Genomic DNA, 18,518 nt, shown 5'->3' with positions numbered 1-18,518 from the left:
TACCACCTTAAGGATAGGATAAGCATCCCTACTTCTGTTGCACAATTTATAGATCGGAACATTATCTGCAGTTTTGGTTCTTAGATCATGGTTTATTTAATTTGATTTCATTTATTGTTGCATGTTCCTTCTGATCTCTGTTGCTCATGTCAGCATTGCTGTTTGATACCGTGTTTATACTTGTTGCACTCATGTATTTATCATATTTAAACGAGTAAAAATTCATTTTGGCACTGAACCCAGTAATATTTTGCTATTACTGCCAGGTCACCAATAGGATATTGTGTAACCTATCAAAACCTTGTCATTAATACCCTAAGACAATACATGTGCTACATGATTCCAAATAAGAGATAACAAATACGCTTAATTAAATTGTGAAATCTAAATGCACTATATAAAAATAGCCATTCATTGATTAAGAGTTTAGTTTAACATAAATTAAAACAATTAGAGCTAAAGAGATCTGTAAAACAGTGTAAATCCTGTGTACTGTTCGATTCAATTACACCAAATATCGATTACAATGGAAAGGATAAAGGTCGCTACAAAAGGTCAAACAAAAAAAAAAGTCAGAAATTACCAGTTACTTTACGACCAATAATAATTAGAGATTGGATAAGAGATAAAGTATAGATACAACTGGTCTTCAATGGAACGTATAATAATCTTATGGTTTTCAATCATACGACCTAATGCAAGGTATTGGCCAGAAACGTATGCTTAAAGCAGCATTTCATTCACAAATCTGTGTTCTCTCTTTAAATAAATCAGCTGTAGTATTAAATCGGTTCGGCATTTCCCTCCCCCCCGCTCTTTATACCCTTTGTAATGTATTATGCTTCCTTAGGGTGCTACAGAAACCCTTTTAGGAAGCCGCAGCACTTCCTCTTTTAAAACAGGCGGCCATATTGCTTGCCCTGGGAAGCAGGATCCTTGCCGATCGATCGGTAGCTTCGATAATTGCATTGCCGTAAAGGCAAGGAACTGCTGCATTTATTAGAACAAAACATGGGCCAGAGGAAATGCTGCTTTAAGGCGTGTATAATGGCGTGTAATGCACGCGAGTCACCGAGTCAGAAGTTCTATTTCCGTACCATAAACATCACAACCACAAATTAATTTTAATGACATTATCAACTAGTATGAGATGTGATTTGTATTGTAATGAGGAAGTAACATTTTTTTAAAGACATGTCACACACAGTAGCTTAAAAATTCACTGACTAATTTCACATACAGTACTTATCACACAATCTGCTCACATTTATCATTATAAATGTTAATTGTAACAAAAAAAATGCGCTCCTGTTTTTAGGTATAAAAAGATGTTCAGTGAGTACATCTGAGCTAATAGTACGCATAGAACCTAAAGGAAATGATCTGCAGGAACTCAAAATTCAAATAGGAGACGGTGTAAAGAAAAACAAGCACTTGAGGTTGAGCGAGTCTCTGGAAGTTCTCATAGAAATGACCTCTCTTGCTGGAAATGTAAACATTTATGGCATTGGCGCGTTTGTATATGTGCTATCTTGCCCAAGAATTCAAACAGAAATGGAGGGTTAGTAACTTATTGAAAAGAGCTGTGTGCCTGCATTCTGTAACGGAGCCAATGTCACAGCATTTGCTAAAAACTGGACTGGAAAGAAGCCTTGTATTATAGGACAGCTGTTTATGTTACGTATGTATTAGTACAAAACCGGCAATATATAATCAAGAACATGAATCAATCGCATATTGTTCTAGGATCAAGCAGTAATGCAAGCCATCTATCTGGCACCACAACTATTCTACAAATTAAAGGGGGGGACAGGGGGGTATTAACCCATGATGTACCATGGTGTAACAGGGCCTTAACCACAGTCTAAAAGGGGCATCAATAGAAAGTCTGTATTGGTCTGAGGAATCCAGCAGGGAGCTGGTTAATTGTAGCCGGAGACAATTAACCAGTCTCCACCTGGCTCAGGCGGGTAGAAAGGCCTCCTGCTTGAACTACAAGGAACTTTTGAGCACAGAGGGACTGTGCTGCCCGCAAGACATCAGGAACCAGACCTTTATTCCACAGAAGACCCTGGAACCCGCCGGAGGGTGGCCCCTCAACAGACACCAACCCAGACCCAGAGACTGACATAAAGGGACATAAGCAAGTGTACAAAAAAACAAGTAAAACGAAAGTAACCCTGATCATTTTATGTTGAGCAGTAATATTCATCTCAAGTTGAGTTACACGTTAGAATAGGAGTGGCCAATTGCAGTCCTCAAGGGACGTGTGGCCTGTATTTAAGATTTCAATTGTGTCTACCATACACAAAAGGTATCCTTATATGGGCTTCAGGACATCTAAACCCTTTAAGTCAGGGGTGGTCAACTCCAGTCCTCAAGGGCCACAAACCGGTCAGGTTTTCAGGATACCCCTGCTCCAGCACAGGTGGCTCAGTGGCTCAATCAAAAACTGATTGAGCCACCTGTGCTGAAGCCGGGATGTCTTAAAAACCTGACCTGTTGGTGGCCCTTGAGGACTGGAGTTGGCCACCCCTGATTTAGAACATTTTGTAGTCCAGATGCAATGCAACTGGTTATTGCTGCTAGCATTATGCAATGCATGGCCGCCAGAAGCCTACTCACTTCATGATTCATGATCTTCCCATAGGTTTCCACAAGCGACTCGGCGTAGAAAGGCGTTTCCCCGTACAGCATTTCATACATGCAGACTCCCAGAGACCACCAGTCACACTCGGGGCCATATTTGCCCATTCCGTCTTCCATCGCTTGTAAGATCTCTGGGGAGATATAATCAGGAGTTCCCACGGCCACTGAAGACTGCACCTACACAAAAACACACAATGAAACACAATTGGCATGTCTCCATGCATTAAACATCATAACTCAAACAGTGAGGCTTCCTGGAAAACCCCTCAAAATTAAATAAAACAAGAGAAACTTTTTTGCAGGAAATGCTAGTTTGTTAAATAGAAAAGGAAAATCAAATATTTCTAAAATATGCAAATTATTCTGTACTACGATCCATATTTACCAAGCATTGCTGTTCCATAAAACCCCTTCAGGCACTGGAAAACAGCTACAGCTTACAGCCTAGTACATGGTCCGGAAGGTGTTTTCTGGCACCAGAAGTGGTCTTGTTAAAAAATAGCACTGCTTAGTCAACGTGGGCTTACATATTTATAAGGGAGCAAGTTGTTTCCTTGAAGTGAAAATCACACACACACACACACACACACACACACACACACACACACACACACACACACACACACACACACACACACACACACACACACACTATTGTGTATACGTTAGGTAAGCGGTACGCAAACTTGGGGGCGTGACCCCCAGGGGGAGCAGGAGATTTTGTAGGGGGGTCACGGGCAGTTGCAGAGGCCCCGCGCTCTTCCCCCAGGCATTTAAATTAATGCCGGGGGAACGCGTGAGGCCCCTGCAACTGTTTACTTACCTTGCGTCAGCCGGCTTGTGTTGTGTCGCCATGGCAACGCGCTGTCAAATGACGCCGCGGCGCCATGTGACGTGACACTCGTCAAATGACGCTGTGGGTTACGTGACGTCACATGTCATCTGACGCGGAAGAAAGTAAGCTGGGGGGAGATAGACAGGGGGGCGCAACACTAAAAGTTTGCACTACCCTGCGTTGTCACTAACCCAGTGGCGCTCCAAATCGATACAAATACATATATATGCGCACACTGCAGTGGGTTTGGAGTTTGAGCCTGCTAAGAGTACACGTACGTACGTGTGTACACACACACATACACACACACACAGACCTTAATACAAAAACATTATGAGCATCATAAAATTGATACATACCATATTACTATAAACATCTATAAAGCGTGACTAAATACGGATTTTTAGACAAACATTCAATACTTACAGTTCCATCATCATTCATCTTCAAACATGATCCAAAATCTGCAAGGCGAATGTGGCCATTCATGTCCAAGAGAACATTATCAGGCTTTATGTCCCTATGGATAAAATGATACAGCTGCTTTAAGCATATTCATTTTATACCATTCAGTGCTGGGTGAGCCTATCACGCCAGCAACAAAGCTGTTAAAAAGCCATCATAGAAAAGTACGTTTGTTTCACATGTAACCTATAATTTACAGTAGTGAATATTAAGCGCATTTTGTCATAAGCTAAACACTTTCAATAATGTCTTCAGGTGTGCGGGGAAAGTTGCCATTAAGCAACACCCTTAATTTAGCTTTTATGGGACTGTGTGCAATTCCTATGTGCTGTTTACCGCGCAATTTACTCTAATGATGAAACGCTGAGTTCCATTGGGAGAAAAGTACGATGTGAAATAAAGTTATTATAAAGCTTGGTTTTATGGTAATACGAAAGGATTTGTGCCTTTAAAAATTGCTAGCATGGGTTCTACAGATTGATCTTCAAACGACATGTTAGACAAAACCATCTGTGGTTTGCTAATTTAATCCATTTACTGCCAGAGCATGTTCTAAACCATGTAACAAACATTTCCTTCACCTACAAGGAACATTTCCAGCAGGCTATCCCTTGTATTAGGAGTACTTTCCCTGTACGCAGTGGTATTTTGAGCCACTGCCACTTCCGAACTCTGTTTACTAAAGCCTTAAACTTCCATATGGAGGGAAAAAAAACAGACTAGAAAACCGCACGGAGAGCACTTTCCTGTCCTGCCCAGTTTCCTCCCATTGCACAATAGGAAGGAAGGTTATTTTATTTTTTAAATCCTATAGCAGCACATTTACTAGTGATTATAATTGTATTAAATTGTTTTGAACACAGCGTTAATATAGAATAAGGATCAAAACATTTATTTAAAAAAAACAAACCACAAAAATGTAGAAATTTGAGTAACTGCCACACGGAGAAACTCTCACGGTCACATCACAGCTGGGGAGTGCAAACTTTTGCAGCGGTGTCCCCCTGCCTTCCCTCCACTGGTGTTCGCGCCCCCTCCCTTACCTTGATGTGATGTCAAATGACGCCACGGGGTCATGTGACGTCACATGACCCGCAGCGTCATTTGACGTGTGCGACGTCGCATAACTCCGCGCCGTCATTTGGCGCGTGTGATGTCACGTCACAACCCCGCGGCGTCATTTGACGCTGCGTTGCTATGGACACTAGTGATGCCGTCAGAGTCAAGGTAAGTAATAGCATTGCAGAGGCCTCACGCGATCCCCCCCTCTCCCCCCCGGCATTTAATTTTAATGCCTCGGGGAAGAGCGCGGGACCCATGCAACAGCCCATGCCCCCACAGAAAAATCCACCCCCCCAGGGGGCGCGCACCCCCATTTTGCGCACCGCTGCTTCACAGGATAGTGCCACGACAACAAAGTAGGTCCCCAATTGGCTACTGTTGAATAAATAGATATAATAGAATCCTTAAGATTACATCACAGTAGTGAATGCTAACCAGTCACCGTACAAACCTGTAACTAAGCCAATCGGGCATTGCAAAAAATAAAAATAAACAAGACAGCTAATGCAAATATTGACTAAATGGTCTAGAAGTGCTTTTTCCCAAGTAACTAGACATGTGGGAGTTGCTATCTGCAGTGAACATTACTGTAAAAGGTAATTTGGACATACAGAAAGGTTTTGGGCATATTTTGCAGGCGGTGACTCAACATGAAAACTCTTAATCTATGTTATTATACAGTTATATCTTTTTCCTTAATGGAAGTGATGTAAGACTTGAATCTAAAGCAGATACCAGTTACACAAGGGGGAATAAAAAAAAGTGCAAACGGATTCTGTGATTACTTCCTCTCCACGTGTCTCTGGCAATCAAACCGATTGAAAAAACGTGGATATAGGATTTGTTGTGCCTATTATTCAAAGTATACAGCACAGTTTATGCTGGTAAAGTTATTCTTATTTGTGAAGTGCCAACATATTCCGCAGCGTGGTACAATGGGGTATATCACAAAAACATGCACAGATACAGAGAGGTAATGAGGGCCCTGCTCGTGAGAACTTACACTCCAGTGGGCTAACAGCTAGCAGACTTTATGGGCCATATTTACTAAGCAGTGATACTTTAAACCTTCCCTGCTGGAAGGCGTTTTTCACTTTATTTTTTATTAAAGGATTCAGGTAGGGGGTCTTTGGAGCTGAACTGTGTTAATTTCAGCTCCGGGGACCCCCTGCTTCCAGAGAAACTTCCCTCCGTAGGGGGTGCCGGTATCTATGCAATCAGAGAAACGGCGTGCCTAGCAATGGCGGCGTTATAACTGTCCCGCGTTTAGGAAGCGGTGACTGCATCCCCCTTGCAGGCTTCCTATTGGCCCGCGTGACCAGACATTTAAACTGAAGAGAGCCAACGGCAGCACCTACAGAGGTAAGTATCTTGGGAAAATAGGGGGTCCCTGGAGCTGAAATTAATGGGATTTAGCTACGGAGACCATCTACTTCAAGCCTGTAATAAAAAAATAAAAACCGCATTGCTGTTTTAAGGACCTAGCCAAGTGAACCGGTCATAAAGGCGCTATATCTGCTAACCAATGATACCCCATAAGACAGGGTTTCTCAACTCCAATTGTCAAGACCCCCCAACAGGTCAGGTTTTCAGGCTAACCCAGCTTCAGCACAGGGGAATCAAAAAGTCCCTGCTTCAGCAGTCCCTGTACTGAAGTAGGGATATCCTTAAAACCTGACCTGTTGGGGGGGTCTTGAGGACTGGGGTTGAGTACCCCCTGCACATTCTGATCTGAACGAATCCTTATAAGCTAATTCACTAGACTAGCGTGTTATTAAGCAGTGCTAGGTGCCTTACCGGGTAGTACAGCGTACTAAATATGGCCCACAATGTTTTAGCTAGTGAACAAGAGGGAGTAGATCAGTTACCTGTGCACATAATGCAACTGATGAATGGAATGTATTGCAAGCACCATTTCAGCAAGATAAAATCGTGCCATTTCTTCAGGCAGTCGGTCTTCAAATTTACTTAGAAGTGTCAACAGGTCCCCACCTACGTAGTAATCCATCACCAAGTACTTTGTGCGAAAGAGAAAAACATTTTGGTTAATTTTTGGGAATGGAAGCCTCCACATTTTCGCTTTATTATTAACAGTGCAGGGTTTGACAATCTACTGCAAAGAAAGAGTAATGCAGAATTATCACTAACCCCTTTTGTGACGAATGTTACAGCCAGGGTTGCCACCACTCCGGATTTCACCCGGAGACTACGGGTCTTGGCCTCGTACCTACGGGCTACGGGTTTACCTAATAAACCTCCGGGTGGCGGCAACCCTGGGTGGACGGCGTCTCCCGGCATCTTCACCCTGCAAATGTTCTCAATACGGCCGCACAGAGCCAAATGGCACCTCGTTCCAGGACAACGGGAACGCTACGCGACATCCGTTGCCATGAAAACAAGACACTGTTACATCATGCCGCATAGCGTCGTCATGACAACGCAGCACCACATGACTCCGCGCGGTCATATCGAGAAGAGTTGCAGGGGGAAGATGCCGGGACACGCCGCTGAAGGTAAGTTCGGCATTTTTAAAATAAAATTCCCCGGGTTGTCCTTCAGTAGAAGGTGGCAACCCTGGTTACAGCAGGCAACTCAATGGAAGTCCAATGAGAATAGTATTAGTTATAAGAAAACTGGCACATTAGGTGACCTTGGCATTAGCAGGTTAGTGTTAGTGCATTACAAGAGAATTTAAAGGGTGAAGGGTGTGGGGGGGGGGGGGGGGCAGCAGAGGCAAATCCTTACTGGCTGTCATTACTGCTTTTCAAATCATTAACTATTGGTAAAGTGCATTAAAGGAGCAGTTCCTCCTAATCTTTTTACCCCCCATGTTTACAAGTTGGGTAAGGGAGCCTAACTACACTATTTTTAGCTCAGGGGAAACCCCACCCCAACTCCCGACATACTTACCGGTGAAGTTACCAGGTTTAAATCTCCGCCAGGGGAAACAAAATGGTGACCAAATCTCAGGCCAATAAGAAGCTGCAACATCATTGGTTGTGGCATCCTATTGAATGGCTATTTAACGCCTCTTTAAAAACCAGGAAGTAATACCTGTATCTTTACCAGTAAGTATCTCAGCAACCAGGCAGACACCAAAGCTGAGAATAGCACTGTGGGACCCCCGGGTACCAATCCGGGAGAAAAAAAATATTGGAGGTTAGTTGGGGCGGATTGTTCCTCTAATGTAAAAGAAGTTGGAAAAGAAATAAATAATGGTTCGGTAACCAGAAAACTAGGCAGCGACGTACCAGGTAGTTCTCATCCTGGAAGGCGTAGTGTAATGTAGTAATCCACTGACAATCCCCATTTACCAAAACATTTCGCTCTTCTCTGAAACAGGCCGTCTGCAGGGTTACAAGAAAATATAGTGAAGATCGATTATATTTAATATGAAGCCAATGGAAAATGTTTTACTAACTGCAATAAAACTTTGGTGGGAAAACCTCCTCTGTATAATCCACAAAGACAGCACCAATGTCTCAACAAAGAACCAAACTCGCATGTGGTTGCAATGCAATTAAAATGTGTCTAGTTCGTTTTTTCCCTAACATTAAAGCAGGACTCAAACGTAAAGCAGCAGCCTGGGCAGATGGCACTTATTTGCATTTTATTTTTGCACTTCAAGATATTTAGTACTTTTTGTGCCCTTTCCAAAGCTGTTTTAAATTAAAAATTCTTTGCTCAGGAGATAAGCATTTGAAATATGTGTCCGGGAGGTTAAAATGAAGCTCTCCTGGAGCTTTTGCCATCTAAAGGTTACCATGGTAACCTGAGAAGCTAGAGAAAAAAACATGGCATCAGGAAATCATTAAAAAAATAAATAAACTAAAAGGAGCATGCTAACAACATTATAGGATTTAAACTTATGTCGGCTGCTTTGATACCCAACAAACCTTTTGCCGCCCAAACAGAAGGTATATATTACAATACTTATAGTATATAGAAGCTATTTGACATGTTTATCGTTTTCCCACAACTGATTTCTTTAATTGCTGCAACTAGAGATAGTCAAAGTCTCTACAGCGGAACAGTAATGATTTAGCCAGTGTCAAATCTAGGGCAGACAGTCAAATAAATTAATAAACAAAGATATAAAAAAAATGCCTAAAAGGCCCTATCTTCCTGGAACTAAAGTGGGTCACTGCTTTCTAAGGAAGAACCCGCTTGCGATCTATAAATGTAATTGAACGTGACAGAGGTGTAGGAGAGAGCAGGTCTGAAGGAGTCACTAGACTACTTACTTCTGCTCTTTTAAGCATTTCCCATTTGTTCAGGATTTTCATTGCATAAATCCGCTCTGTGCTTTTCATTCGAACCACAGCAACCTAGAAAAGCATTGACATTGTGCATCAATAAAATAAACCAACGCTTCAGTGTGCCATCACAAAATAATGTCACCCAAAATGTATTTGCGTTTCAAAGATCATATTATATACAGCATCTAAAATAAATAAAACGATCAAGGCTAGGGTCACTACAATACGCAAATGAATTCCTACTTGTAATTTGAACAAGAATGTCATCAGTATGTGGTAATAAAGTACATATTTTGGAAGAGTGCTATTATTAAAAAAGAAATAAATGTAAGATACACCCCCACACACCGGTGTATAGATTTCACCATCACTGGCTCACCGAGATTCATGATGCTTCACAAAACAAAGGGAAGGTACCAAAGTGGGCCTGATATGATTCCAGAGACACTTACCAGTGAAGTTACCGGGTTTTAAGCTCCCCTCAAACGACACAATGGCTGCCAAATCTCAGGCTATCAGTTGTGGTTTGTTACTGTAGGGGGGCTCAACTCCAGTCCTCGAGAATCCCCAACAGGTCAGGTTTTCATGATACCCAAGCTTCAGCACAGGTGGCTCAGTCTGACTGAGCCACCTGTGATAAAACTGGGGTATCCGGAAAACTGACCTGTTGGGGGGCTTGAGGACTGGAGTTTAGCACCCCTGTTACTGGATGGGCATTTAAATCCCCTTTCTAAAAAAAACCCAGGAATACCAGTAACTTCACCAGTATCTCGGGAACAGGGAGCTTCCCCGAGCTGAAAATAGTGTGGTTCAGTTTTGGAGGACCCCGCGGTTCTAATCCTGTTAAATACATACATTACTTAGGGTGGATTATTGCTCCTTTAGAGATCCTACTTTTTCCAAAACCATTTTAATGCTCTAAAATACACATTCACTAGTTTATTATTCTGTTTGTTTACAGATAATGCTAATGCCCTGTAAGAACAATATATGAGCTCCAGGCGTGTTTTTGATTAAGCCAGAGGAAGATCTGGTGACTGCAGCTACAAAAAGTACACATCATGAGCTTCTGTGTGAACATTTTTTCCTAGGAGGGTTTGCCCTTTAAAAAGTGTAGAAAGTGCCCAAAAATTTAGACTGAAGGCAAAACTGAGGGGGGAAAAAAACACAACAGGGGCAAGTGCCTCACACAATAAAATAACTTATTTTAACTATAGTTCCGTGTATTGACTAGGGAGCTTTAATGAATAAACCCATTCAGCACATGGTCCTGAATCAGCCTGTACCTATGTTTGGTTTCTAACCTAACTTCTCACATCCTTCAATTTACTGCCAACGCCTGGAGGAACTGTGTTCTTGTTCTTGTTTTGAACAGATGAAACTACTCTTTGGAAATTGGCTACAAGGTTTGTTTTTTGCTTTGTGGAGACAACTGATAAGGCCCCAGCATCACAATTTGTTTTGTGCCTGTTGTAATCTGTAAATCTGAAACAGAAATGAAAGTGTTAGCCAGAGCCGTCCCAACGTAGCTCAGGCATAAGGAAACCGGCTATTAGGAGGTGCTTCCGAATAACTTTGAAAGTGCACATCTCTCTCATGTATATAGCTCAATAAAAGAGGAAACACATTCATATAGAACAGGGGTGCTCAACTCCAGTCCTCAAGCCCCCCAACAACCCCCCCCCCTCAAACAGGACAGGTTTTCAGGACATCCCTGCTTCAGCACAGGTGGCACAATCAGTCCCTGCTCCAACAAAGGTGGCTAAATCAGTCCCTGCTTCAGCACAGGTGGCTCAATCAGTCCCTGCTTCAGCACAGGTGGCTCAATCAGAGGCTCCCCGATTGAACCACTCGTGCTGAAGCTCCAAAGTCCAACAGTGAAAAGTAAAACAAACATCACATACTGCTTGTGATCATACCTAACTAAGCAAATCATTTACCAGAAGTGACATTAGTATTGAACTATTCCAACTCCATGTTATCTCTGCTCATAAGAAACCCCAAAACTAACACACAAAGTCAAGTTTGCATCTATATATTTGGATGTCAGAACTGCAGTAGAACCTTCCTAGTTTAAAGACACCGACGTACCGATCATCTTATAAAAAGATAAAAAAAACTTTAAAGAAATCTCATTTTGTTCTTTCCAAAGTGATTATTTTTTAAGCTGATCTTCCATTCAGGAGGAGATGTAAGTGCTTAAAACATTAAGTATCTGGGAGGTTAAAAAGGAAACCCTCCCATGGGCCCAGAACAGTCTAAAGATGGTTCTGCTTATTGGTTTCTTCCTGCGCCACACCCTCCACCCCACGCTTGGCTCCGGCGGTCAATTGCCATGGCAACGCGACGGCACCCGAGACCGGGTTGCCATGACGACGCGTCTCTGGAAGGCAAGGTAAGGGAAGTTACAGAGGCCTCCCGCGATCCCTAGCATTTAATTTAAATGCCTTCGGGTAAGTGCCGGGCCTCCGTAACCGCCCTGCCCCCTCCAGAAAGTCTCCCACTTTGCGCACCGCTGGTCTAAAGATTACCTGGTAACCTCAGAACTGAGAGATTCATCGTCCCTTTTAACACAAAATAAAGAAATTGTTGTAGAAATAAACGAGCAGGACATCATCAGTGAGGGCAATTCTAACTTTATATGAGTTACTTACATAAATTGCTGCTTTAATGCGGCAGAAACCAATAAGCAGAACCATCTTGGAAGGTTAAAGGTCATAGGTCGCATTGTAGCATGATGGCTCTTAAGGGAAGGAGCTAAACATGAACTGTAATTTAAGTATTTCGTAAAAAGATATAAAAAATGAATATGGCCTCTTAAAAAAAATAACAAACACTCTGCATGTCAATGCTACGACCGCGCAGGAAGCTGTGACTACCCCATCAAATTAGAGCACATTAAACTTTCATTACTTCAGCATTCAAAACCATGACAAATAGGATTTTGATTTCAAGACGATGTTGCATAAAACACACCTTTCCGTCCATGTTCATTTTCCCATGCACTTCACAACAAGCTATCCCACCCAGTAAGCTAACAAACCTAATGCAGGAAACGCAACAGGTTACAAGAAAAGCAACACTACACCGTTTAATGTAACTAGATAGTTTTGGTAAACAAGATAATTACGGACACTCTACACGCACCCAAAGGGAGACAAAAATGTAGACCGCATCAGCAAATAATTCCGTTTATGTCGCAATGCCTTACCTCTCCAAACGCTCCCCTTCCAATCACTTTTATGACCTCAAAGTCTTCTCGATGAAGTTGCATTTCCTTCAGCAAATGTGTAAAAGGTTTTGCTGTGAAAAGTAAAAAAAAGAAACGCATCAGAACAATGTGTCGTCTACATGTACCTAGAGCCGCGTTACACTACACAGCTTTTTAGCTGATATTCAAAGCCGTTGGCATCACACAAAGCTCACTAATTAATCGATTTTCCCCTGTTTCCGCACCTACCATAATAACCCAGCCAATGCCGGTCACAAGCCCGGATGAAAAATGGGGAGTGTTTGTGCCCGTGGCCACAGTGGCAGGACTACAATTACGAAGCGTGGTAACCCTAGAGAACACATTGAACATCCTGCCACTGGCCTCTACAACGCAGCGCTCCCTATCTTGCAGAAGATGAAGCGATGTCATTTACGGAGAATACCTACCTACCATAATGCGTTTCGGGGCTATAACAAAGAACTCTTCCGTTTAGCTCTTTAGCATGTGTGTTAAAATGTAATCATCAATTTCGAGCCTCTATTTCGCAGGTGATCTACCTTCATTTTAGCCACTAGTAATTTGATAGATCTTTAATACTGACGACACTGGTGAGAGGTTTGCGTATGCCCTTTCCTAGGTTTGGTTGTTTGGTCTAACTAAAAGTGCAGACTTCGAGGGGGATACACAATTAGCATCACAATAACCACTCAGAGCCATCTGATGATTGCGGCATCATCGACAACACGAACAGAAGAGGTGGGAGACCTCTTCCTTTCCTGCGCTTACTGATCGTCACTAGAAAAACTAGCTCAACGCATGATGCAGCCACTAAGACAGGAGTGGGAAACTCCAGTCCTCAAGGGCCAGCAACAGGTCAGATTTTCAGGATATCCCTGCTTGAGCACAAGTGGCTCAGTCAGAGGCTTAGTCGACAGCCACTGATTGAGCCATCTGTGCTGAAGCAGGGATATCATGAAAACTGACCTGTTGCTGGCCCTCCCCTGCACTAAGACATGGGGCTACTGGAGTGCTAGACCTGATGACGTGGCTACATCATGGGACACTCAAAGGTTTAATGGACCAATAGGAGAGATCTACAGAGCTTTGGAGATCTTACAATGCCTTCTTCAGGTGTACTGACATACACATGTACAGTATTGTTGAACTGATGGACCATATGAAGAAGAGACATGAGGCTATCAAACTCATGAACCACTACTTGACAAACCTGGAAGGTTTTCCTTTCAGAACACAGGTATTACAATACGAATCAAAACCATTTTTGGGTTGAAAGCAACACAACAAAATAAATTGTTGGATTTAAATGTAGAGGTAAATCTGAGCTCTGCTATATGCGGCTGACAATAGTTTGCCTATTCATATAGCTGTGCCACCATAATACATGGAAAGGCAATGGTGGGCTTCTTGGCGCACTACTGTATTATGTAATGCTTGTATTTAAATAAAATATTTCAGTTTTGTAGCTTTATTTGGCATCATGACAGAAATAATAAATGGAGACAAAACATTTCATCCATTTATAACAGAGGTAGTACGTTCTGTGAATGAATTGACTCAGTCATTTTTTTATCAGGAAGACGGACATTTGTATTTGTCAGTAGTTAACAGACTTCCTTCTACTGAAACACACGGAGATCACATTTAGTTTTAACTGGAATTGTGTAAGGGATGAATCTGGCTACTTTCACAATACGCTTTAAAAGGACATACGTCCTAATAATAACCAAGTTGTTGTACGTGGCAAAAGAAACATGGATAAAGAGGATTTGGGGATTGACTTGGAGTGGTTTTTTTGCAGTGTACAAGAAATATCAAAAAGGAGTGTCCGGCACGAAACCTCCCATACCCACGTGACCATGGTAACATTGCTTTATCCACATCTGCATGAAGTACAACCAATTGCATAGCAAGCTCTGGGACAGGGAGTTACAGCATCTGTGCTGTTCCACTATAACCAACACATGTCTATTATATTTACTACTGTACGCTTCCCTAGGAGTATCCAAATGCCTCCTTATCAGTCACACACAATTTTATTTCTATTTGCAATTCTAAAAACGGCTCGTATGCTGGCTAGCATGTCAAGTTATCTCTCTGCTCCACTATGCCTTTTGTGACATCAATATAAAACGGCAGTCAATCAAATGACAAAGTGAATACGGCAGATTGCCACTGGGAAACCACAACGTGACGGCTGCATTGAATTCAGAGATCATGGAAGTCGCTCAACATTTTGTTGCAGAGGGAGCTGCAATATAGTCCAGTGCTAATGCAGGGCTTATTACCAATGTGCTTGATTCTCCACTATCCCAAGTATTGAAATTCTTGTAGACTCTCAAACTAACACAGTTACGAGTTCAAACATGAACATATTATTATTTGTATGACTCACAATAAGTAATAAAGAAACAGTGTTTGGGTCCTCCTCCCAGAAAATGAACACGCTCCAGCAATGCTAGTAATGGCTAGATGCACTTCTTAAAGTAGCACCCCCCCCCCTCCACTGAGCAACATATATTGGACCAGAAGGAAAACCCACAAACTGATTGATGTAAGCACCTTTGGCAGTGACGGGCAATCGCTTCTATTGGCTATTACTGTTTCACCACCCAATGTGCACATCGTCGATATGGCAAACAAGTTCATATAATAGTGTGTGTATATGTTCTGATTGTTATAAGGAGGGTGTGTTTCCTTTCAAAACTCTGTATCATAAAAGGACATTCCAAGTGCAATATTGCACTAACGAGATAGCCCACACATAAAACAATAAAAAGGCTAAAAATGGTTAGTATTTGTACTGGAAGGTTCTTTTTATATGAGAACGGGCGTAGAAGTGCTCTAAGTCAACAACAGTCTATGCATTTCTTTAAAGGGCCAACCTAATTCACTGTAACAGTTGCTTGAGTCCTTTGTCACCTGTGACTTCACTGAATATTTACATTGCATATGTAAGCTTCGCATCGTTTGTGAAGAACAGCACCTAAAATGTCTTTAGCGTCTCAATAATAAGTTATGAAATGATGGTGATCCGGACTGCCTCACAGCGTGGGTGGGGCTGGACCATCTGGTCATTCTGCTCTTTTAATGTCAATAGATGACATGCATGTCTATGCAAACACACCCAGCTCGAATATACAGTTCTGTTCAAGAAAACAAAACAAAGAGGGCGACTGACGTTTTATCGTCAAGAAGCGTGTGACAAACATGCTGGGGAAGGATTTTCAAATGCTAACAGAAGCGGATCGTGGTTTACAAGGTAGCAGTAGCTTCAATGCTAATCTCCATTGGTAAGAACAAAAAAAAAATTGCAATTAATAAAGGGTGTCAATGCAACTGCAAATCTACACAAAATAAGAGCATGGCTCCCCATCTTTTATCCATAGGCATACAATCTTCAGTGCCGTCAGTCGTGGTGGAGTGAGAAAAGGGTTTTAAAGTTAAATGTATTATAGAATGCAGATCTTTTTTCTGTGCTATATATTTAGAGGTGAATAATATGGCGTCACTATGTAAGACAATTATTAAATAATTGAGTAAGCAGACATCTGAAAAAAAAAAAAAAAAAAAAGGAAGGATCTGCATGTATAAATATTTGATGCATTTTAAAAAGTGATATAGCTGCTTCCTAGTAATATGTCGGCATCCTGTTTGTTTCCTAAATGGCAGCTGCACGTTGGGCTTTAGAGGTTTCTTTTACTTCCTCCCTTTCCTGACCATTATGCCTGGCACCCTTCCACATATCAGGTATTTCCTCTCCTGGACTTTTACAGCCCCTAGTTCAAATACAAACAATCCAATGTAAACAGCACTACCAGTGTGTGATACATAAGAGCACTTCTTCCCAACACTAGATGGGGACGGGACAAAAAAAAAAAAAAAAAAGACAATTACAGAAAAGTAACATGCATTAAAAAATGTAAACCAAACAGGACATATACTGTCCTGATAAAATATGGAGGAGAATCAATTTGACAGATCAGCGAGTCACTAACTGAAGGTGGGCTTATTCTGAGATAAAGCACGACTTGTCCTTTTAATGTGTCTCATTCATATATCATTAGATGAAAAAGCTAGTTTCATAGTCGCCTTAAGAGGTCACATATCAAACTCAAAGTATTGGGGGGAGATGCACTAACATCTGATGCAGGTTATCGCACAGTGATCCTGTGTTAAACTCCATTCAAGTCAATAGCAGTTAATGGAGGATGACTGTGCGATAACCCATATGAAAGAGTAGTGAATCTGAGCGTATAAGAGATATCTCCCCCCCACCCCCCGACTAATCTAGCTACGTTACTGGTTAATGCACCCAAATGTGCGGTACCTCTCCTTCAAGTCAATGGGAGTTAATGCCTGATCGGGTGTATTACCCCATAAGGGAGCTTGATGAATGTGGGGGGATCACATCTATTCAGTGTAAAAAGCAATGTACACAGGAAACATCTAAATCATCCAGTGTATCAGTGCAACACAAGCCCTTCTTATAGTATAACAAATACATTTTCATTAGAAAATTATTAGCGAATGATAAGACTCAGATTCCCAGTTCACCTAGATCAGGGGCGGCCAACTCCAGTCCTCAAGGGCCAAGGACAGGTCAAGTTTTCAGGATATCCCTCCCTGCTTTAGGATTGGTGGCTCAATCAGTGGCTCACTCATTGAGACATAGCCACCTGTGCTGAAGCAGGGATATACTGAAAACGTGACCTGTTGGTAGCCCTTGAGGACTGGAGTTGGCCGCCCCTGATCTAGGTGGTTTGAAAACAATGACAAAGATGCCTGGGAGCTACCGCACTTGTTTTTATTTTAATAATTGTGCTATGGCAGTTAGTGACCATAATTGGGAGTTACTGAACAACAATTGGCAATTTCCTCACATTCAGTTCTATATCATTATTTGCTTTTACTAGGTCTTTGGAAAACCGCACTAGTTATCCGTGATGTCTCGATGGCATTCATTTTCTATGTCCAACGTTCATTAAAAAAGTATCAGAGTAAGAAAAAAAGCCACTAAGTTCTGAAGTGGTTTATCTGCCGGCATTACATTCCACGGCAACCAAAGCGCACTCTTACTAATTTTGTCTACAGTAACAAAATAAATAACTTTCATATGGCGCTTTTCTACCAACGGGACTCAAGTGATTCACAAGTTAAAAAAACAAAAAGACAGTGGGCAGTAAGTAGCATTGTATGTAGGATTTCTACAGACACAGTCCCTACCCAGATGACCTTACAATCTATATTTTTGGTGCCTGAGGCACAGGGAGACAAAGTGACTTGTCCAAGGTTACAAGGAGCTGATACCAGGTTCCCCTGCGTCTTTACTCACTGAGCCTTTTCTCCCTAAAATAAAATTTTACTTTTCAAACCTACCCTGGGTGCTATAAATATGAACAAAGTTTCAAGTGATCAAAAGGGCTTTTTTAGACCGATACGTGTGTGTTTAAAGGTAGGGTTTCTTTTTAATAACTCTCCGTTCCACAGAGAATTAAAAAGGAACCGTATCAGAGATACTGCGCTAGGATAAATATTTTAAGCCTTGTGTGCGCGACTGAGTTAAGTGGATATGCTGCAGTAACATAATACAGCATTAATATAATGGCATTTAGCAACTCTTTTCCCTAGAGTTCTGTTAAAGAGAGGTAGTGAAACCAAGTACAACTCAGCCCCCTTATAACGCTGTGCTTGGGATCCAAAGAAATACATTGCGTTATAAGCGGATTCGCGTTGTAACGGATGGCGTTATAACGGGGTTGAGTTGTATCTGTTAGCAGTTCACCAATTTACAAGAAACTTCCTTCTGTTTTCCTGGACAGCAAGTTTTATGCCATGAACATTTTAACAATTTTCTCCACTTCCGAAATCCATAAACGTGTAGAACTTTCTGTGATAAATAACCATCAGCGTTACCCCACATCAGCTGAAGAATGATTATTAGTGATGTGCATATTTAGGGGGAGGTGACATCTCATGCACCTCTTCCTAGCAAATTTGCATGAAAAATGTATCA

At 41.8% G+C, this 18,518-nt stretch overlaps 1 protein-coding gene across 4 annotated transcripts in view; it reads right to left on the bottom strand.

The window, feature by feature from the left end:
- Positions 1-18,518, bottom strand: part of CDC42BPB (CDC42 binding protein kinase beta) — a 69,833-nt gene that overhangs the window by 39,405 nt on the left and 11,910 nt on the right. For all 4 annotated transcript variants that reach the window (XM_075615017.1, XM_075615019.1, XM_075615018.1 and 1 more), the window contains exons 2-7: positions 12,482-12,573; positions 9,256-9,339; positions 8,263-8,358; positions 6,880-7,028; positions 3,911-4,004; positions 2,626-2,826 (exon numbers count right to left, since the gene is read on the bottom strand). In XM_075615017.1, coding sequence (XP_075471132.1) covers positions 2,626-2,826; positions 3,911-4,004; positions 6,880-7,028; positions 8,263-8,358; positions 9,256-9,339; positions 12,482-12,573 — 716 coding nt within the window. The remainder of the gene's footprint in view (positions 1-2,625; positions 2,827-3,910; positions 4,005-6,879; positions 7,029-8,262; positions 8,359-9,255; positions 9,340-12,481; positions 12,574-18,518) is intronic.

Source organism: Ascaphus truei, chromosome 9 (assembly GCF_040206685.1).
Source record: "Ascaphus truei isolate aAscTru1 chromosome 9, aAscTru1.hap1, whole genome shotgun sequence".
Classification (NCBI taxonomy): Eukaryota; Metazoa; Chordata; class Amphibia; order Anura; family Ascaphidae; genus Ascaphus; species Ascaphus truei.
This window is presented reverse-complemented; position numbering and strand designations above follow the sequence as displayed.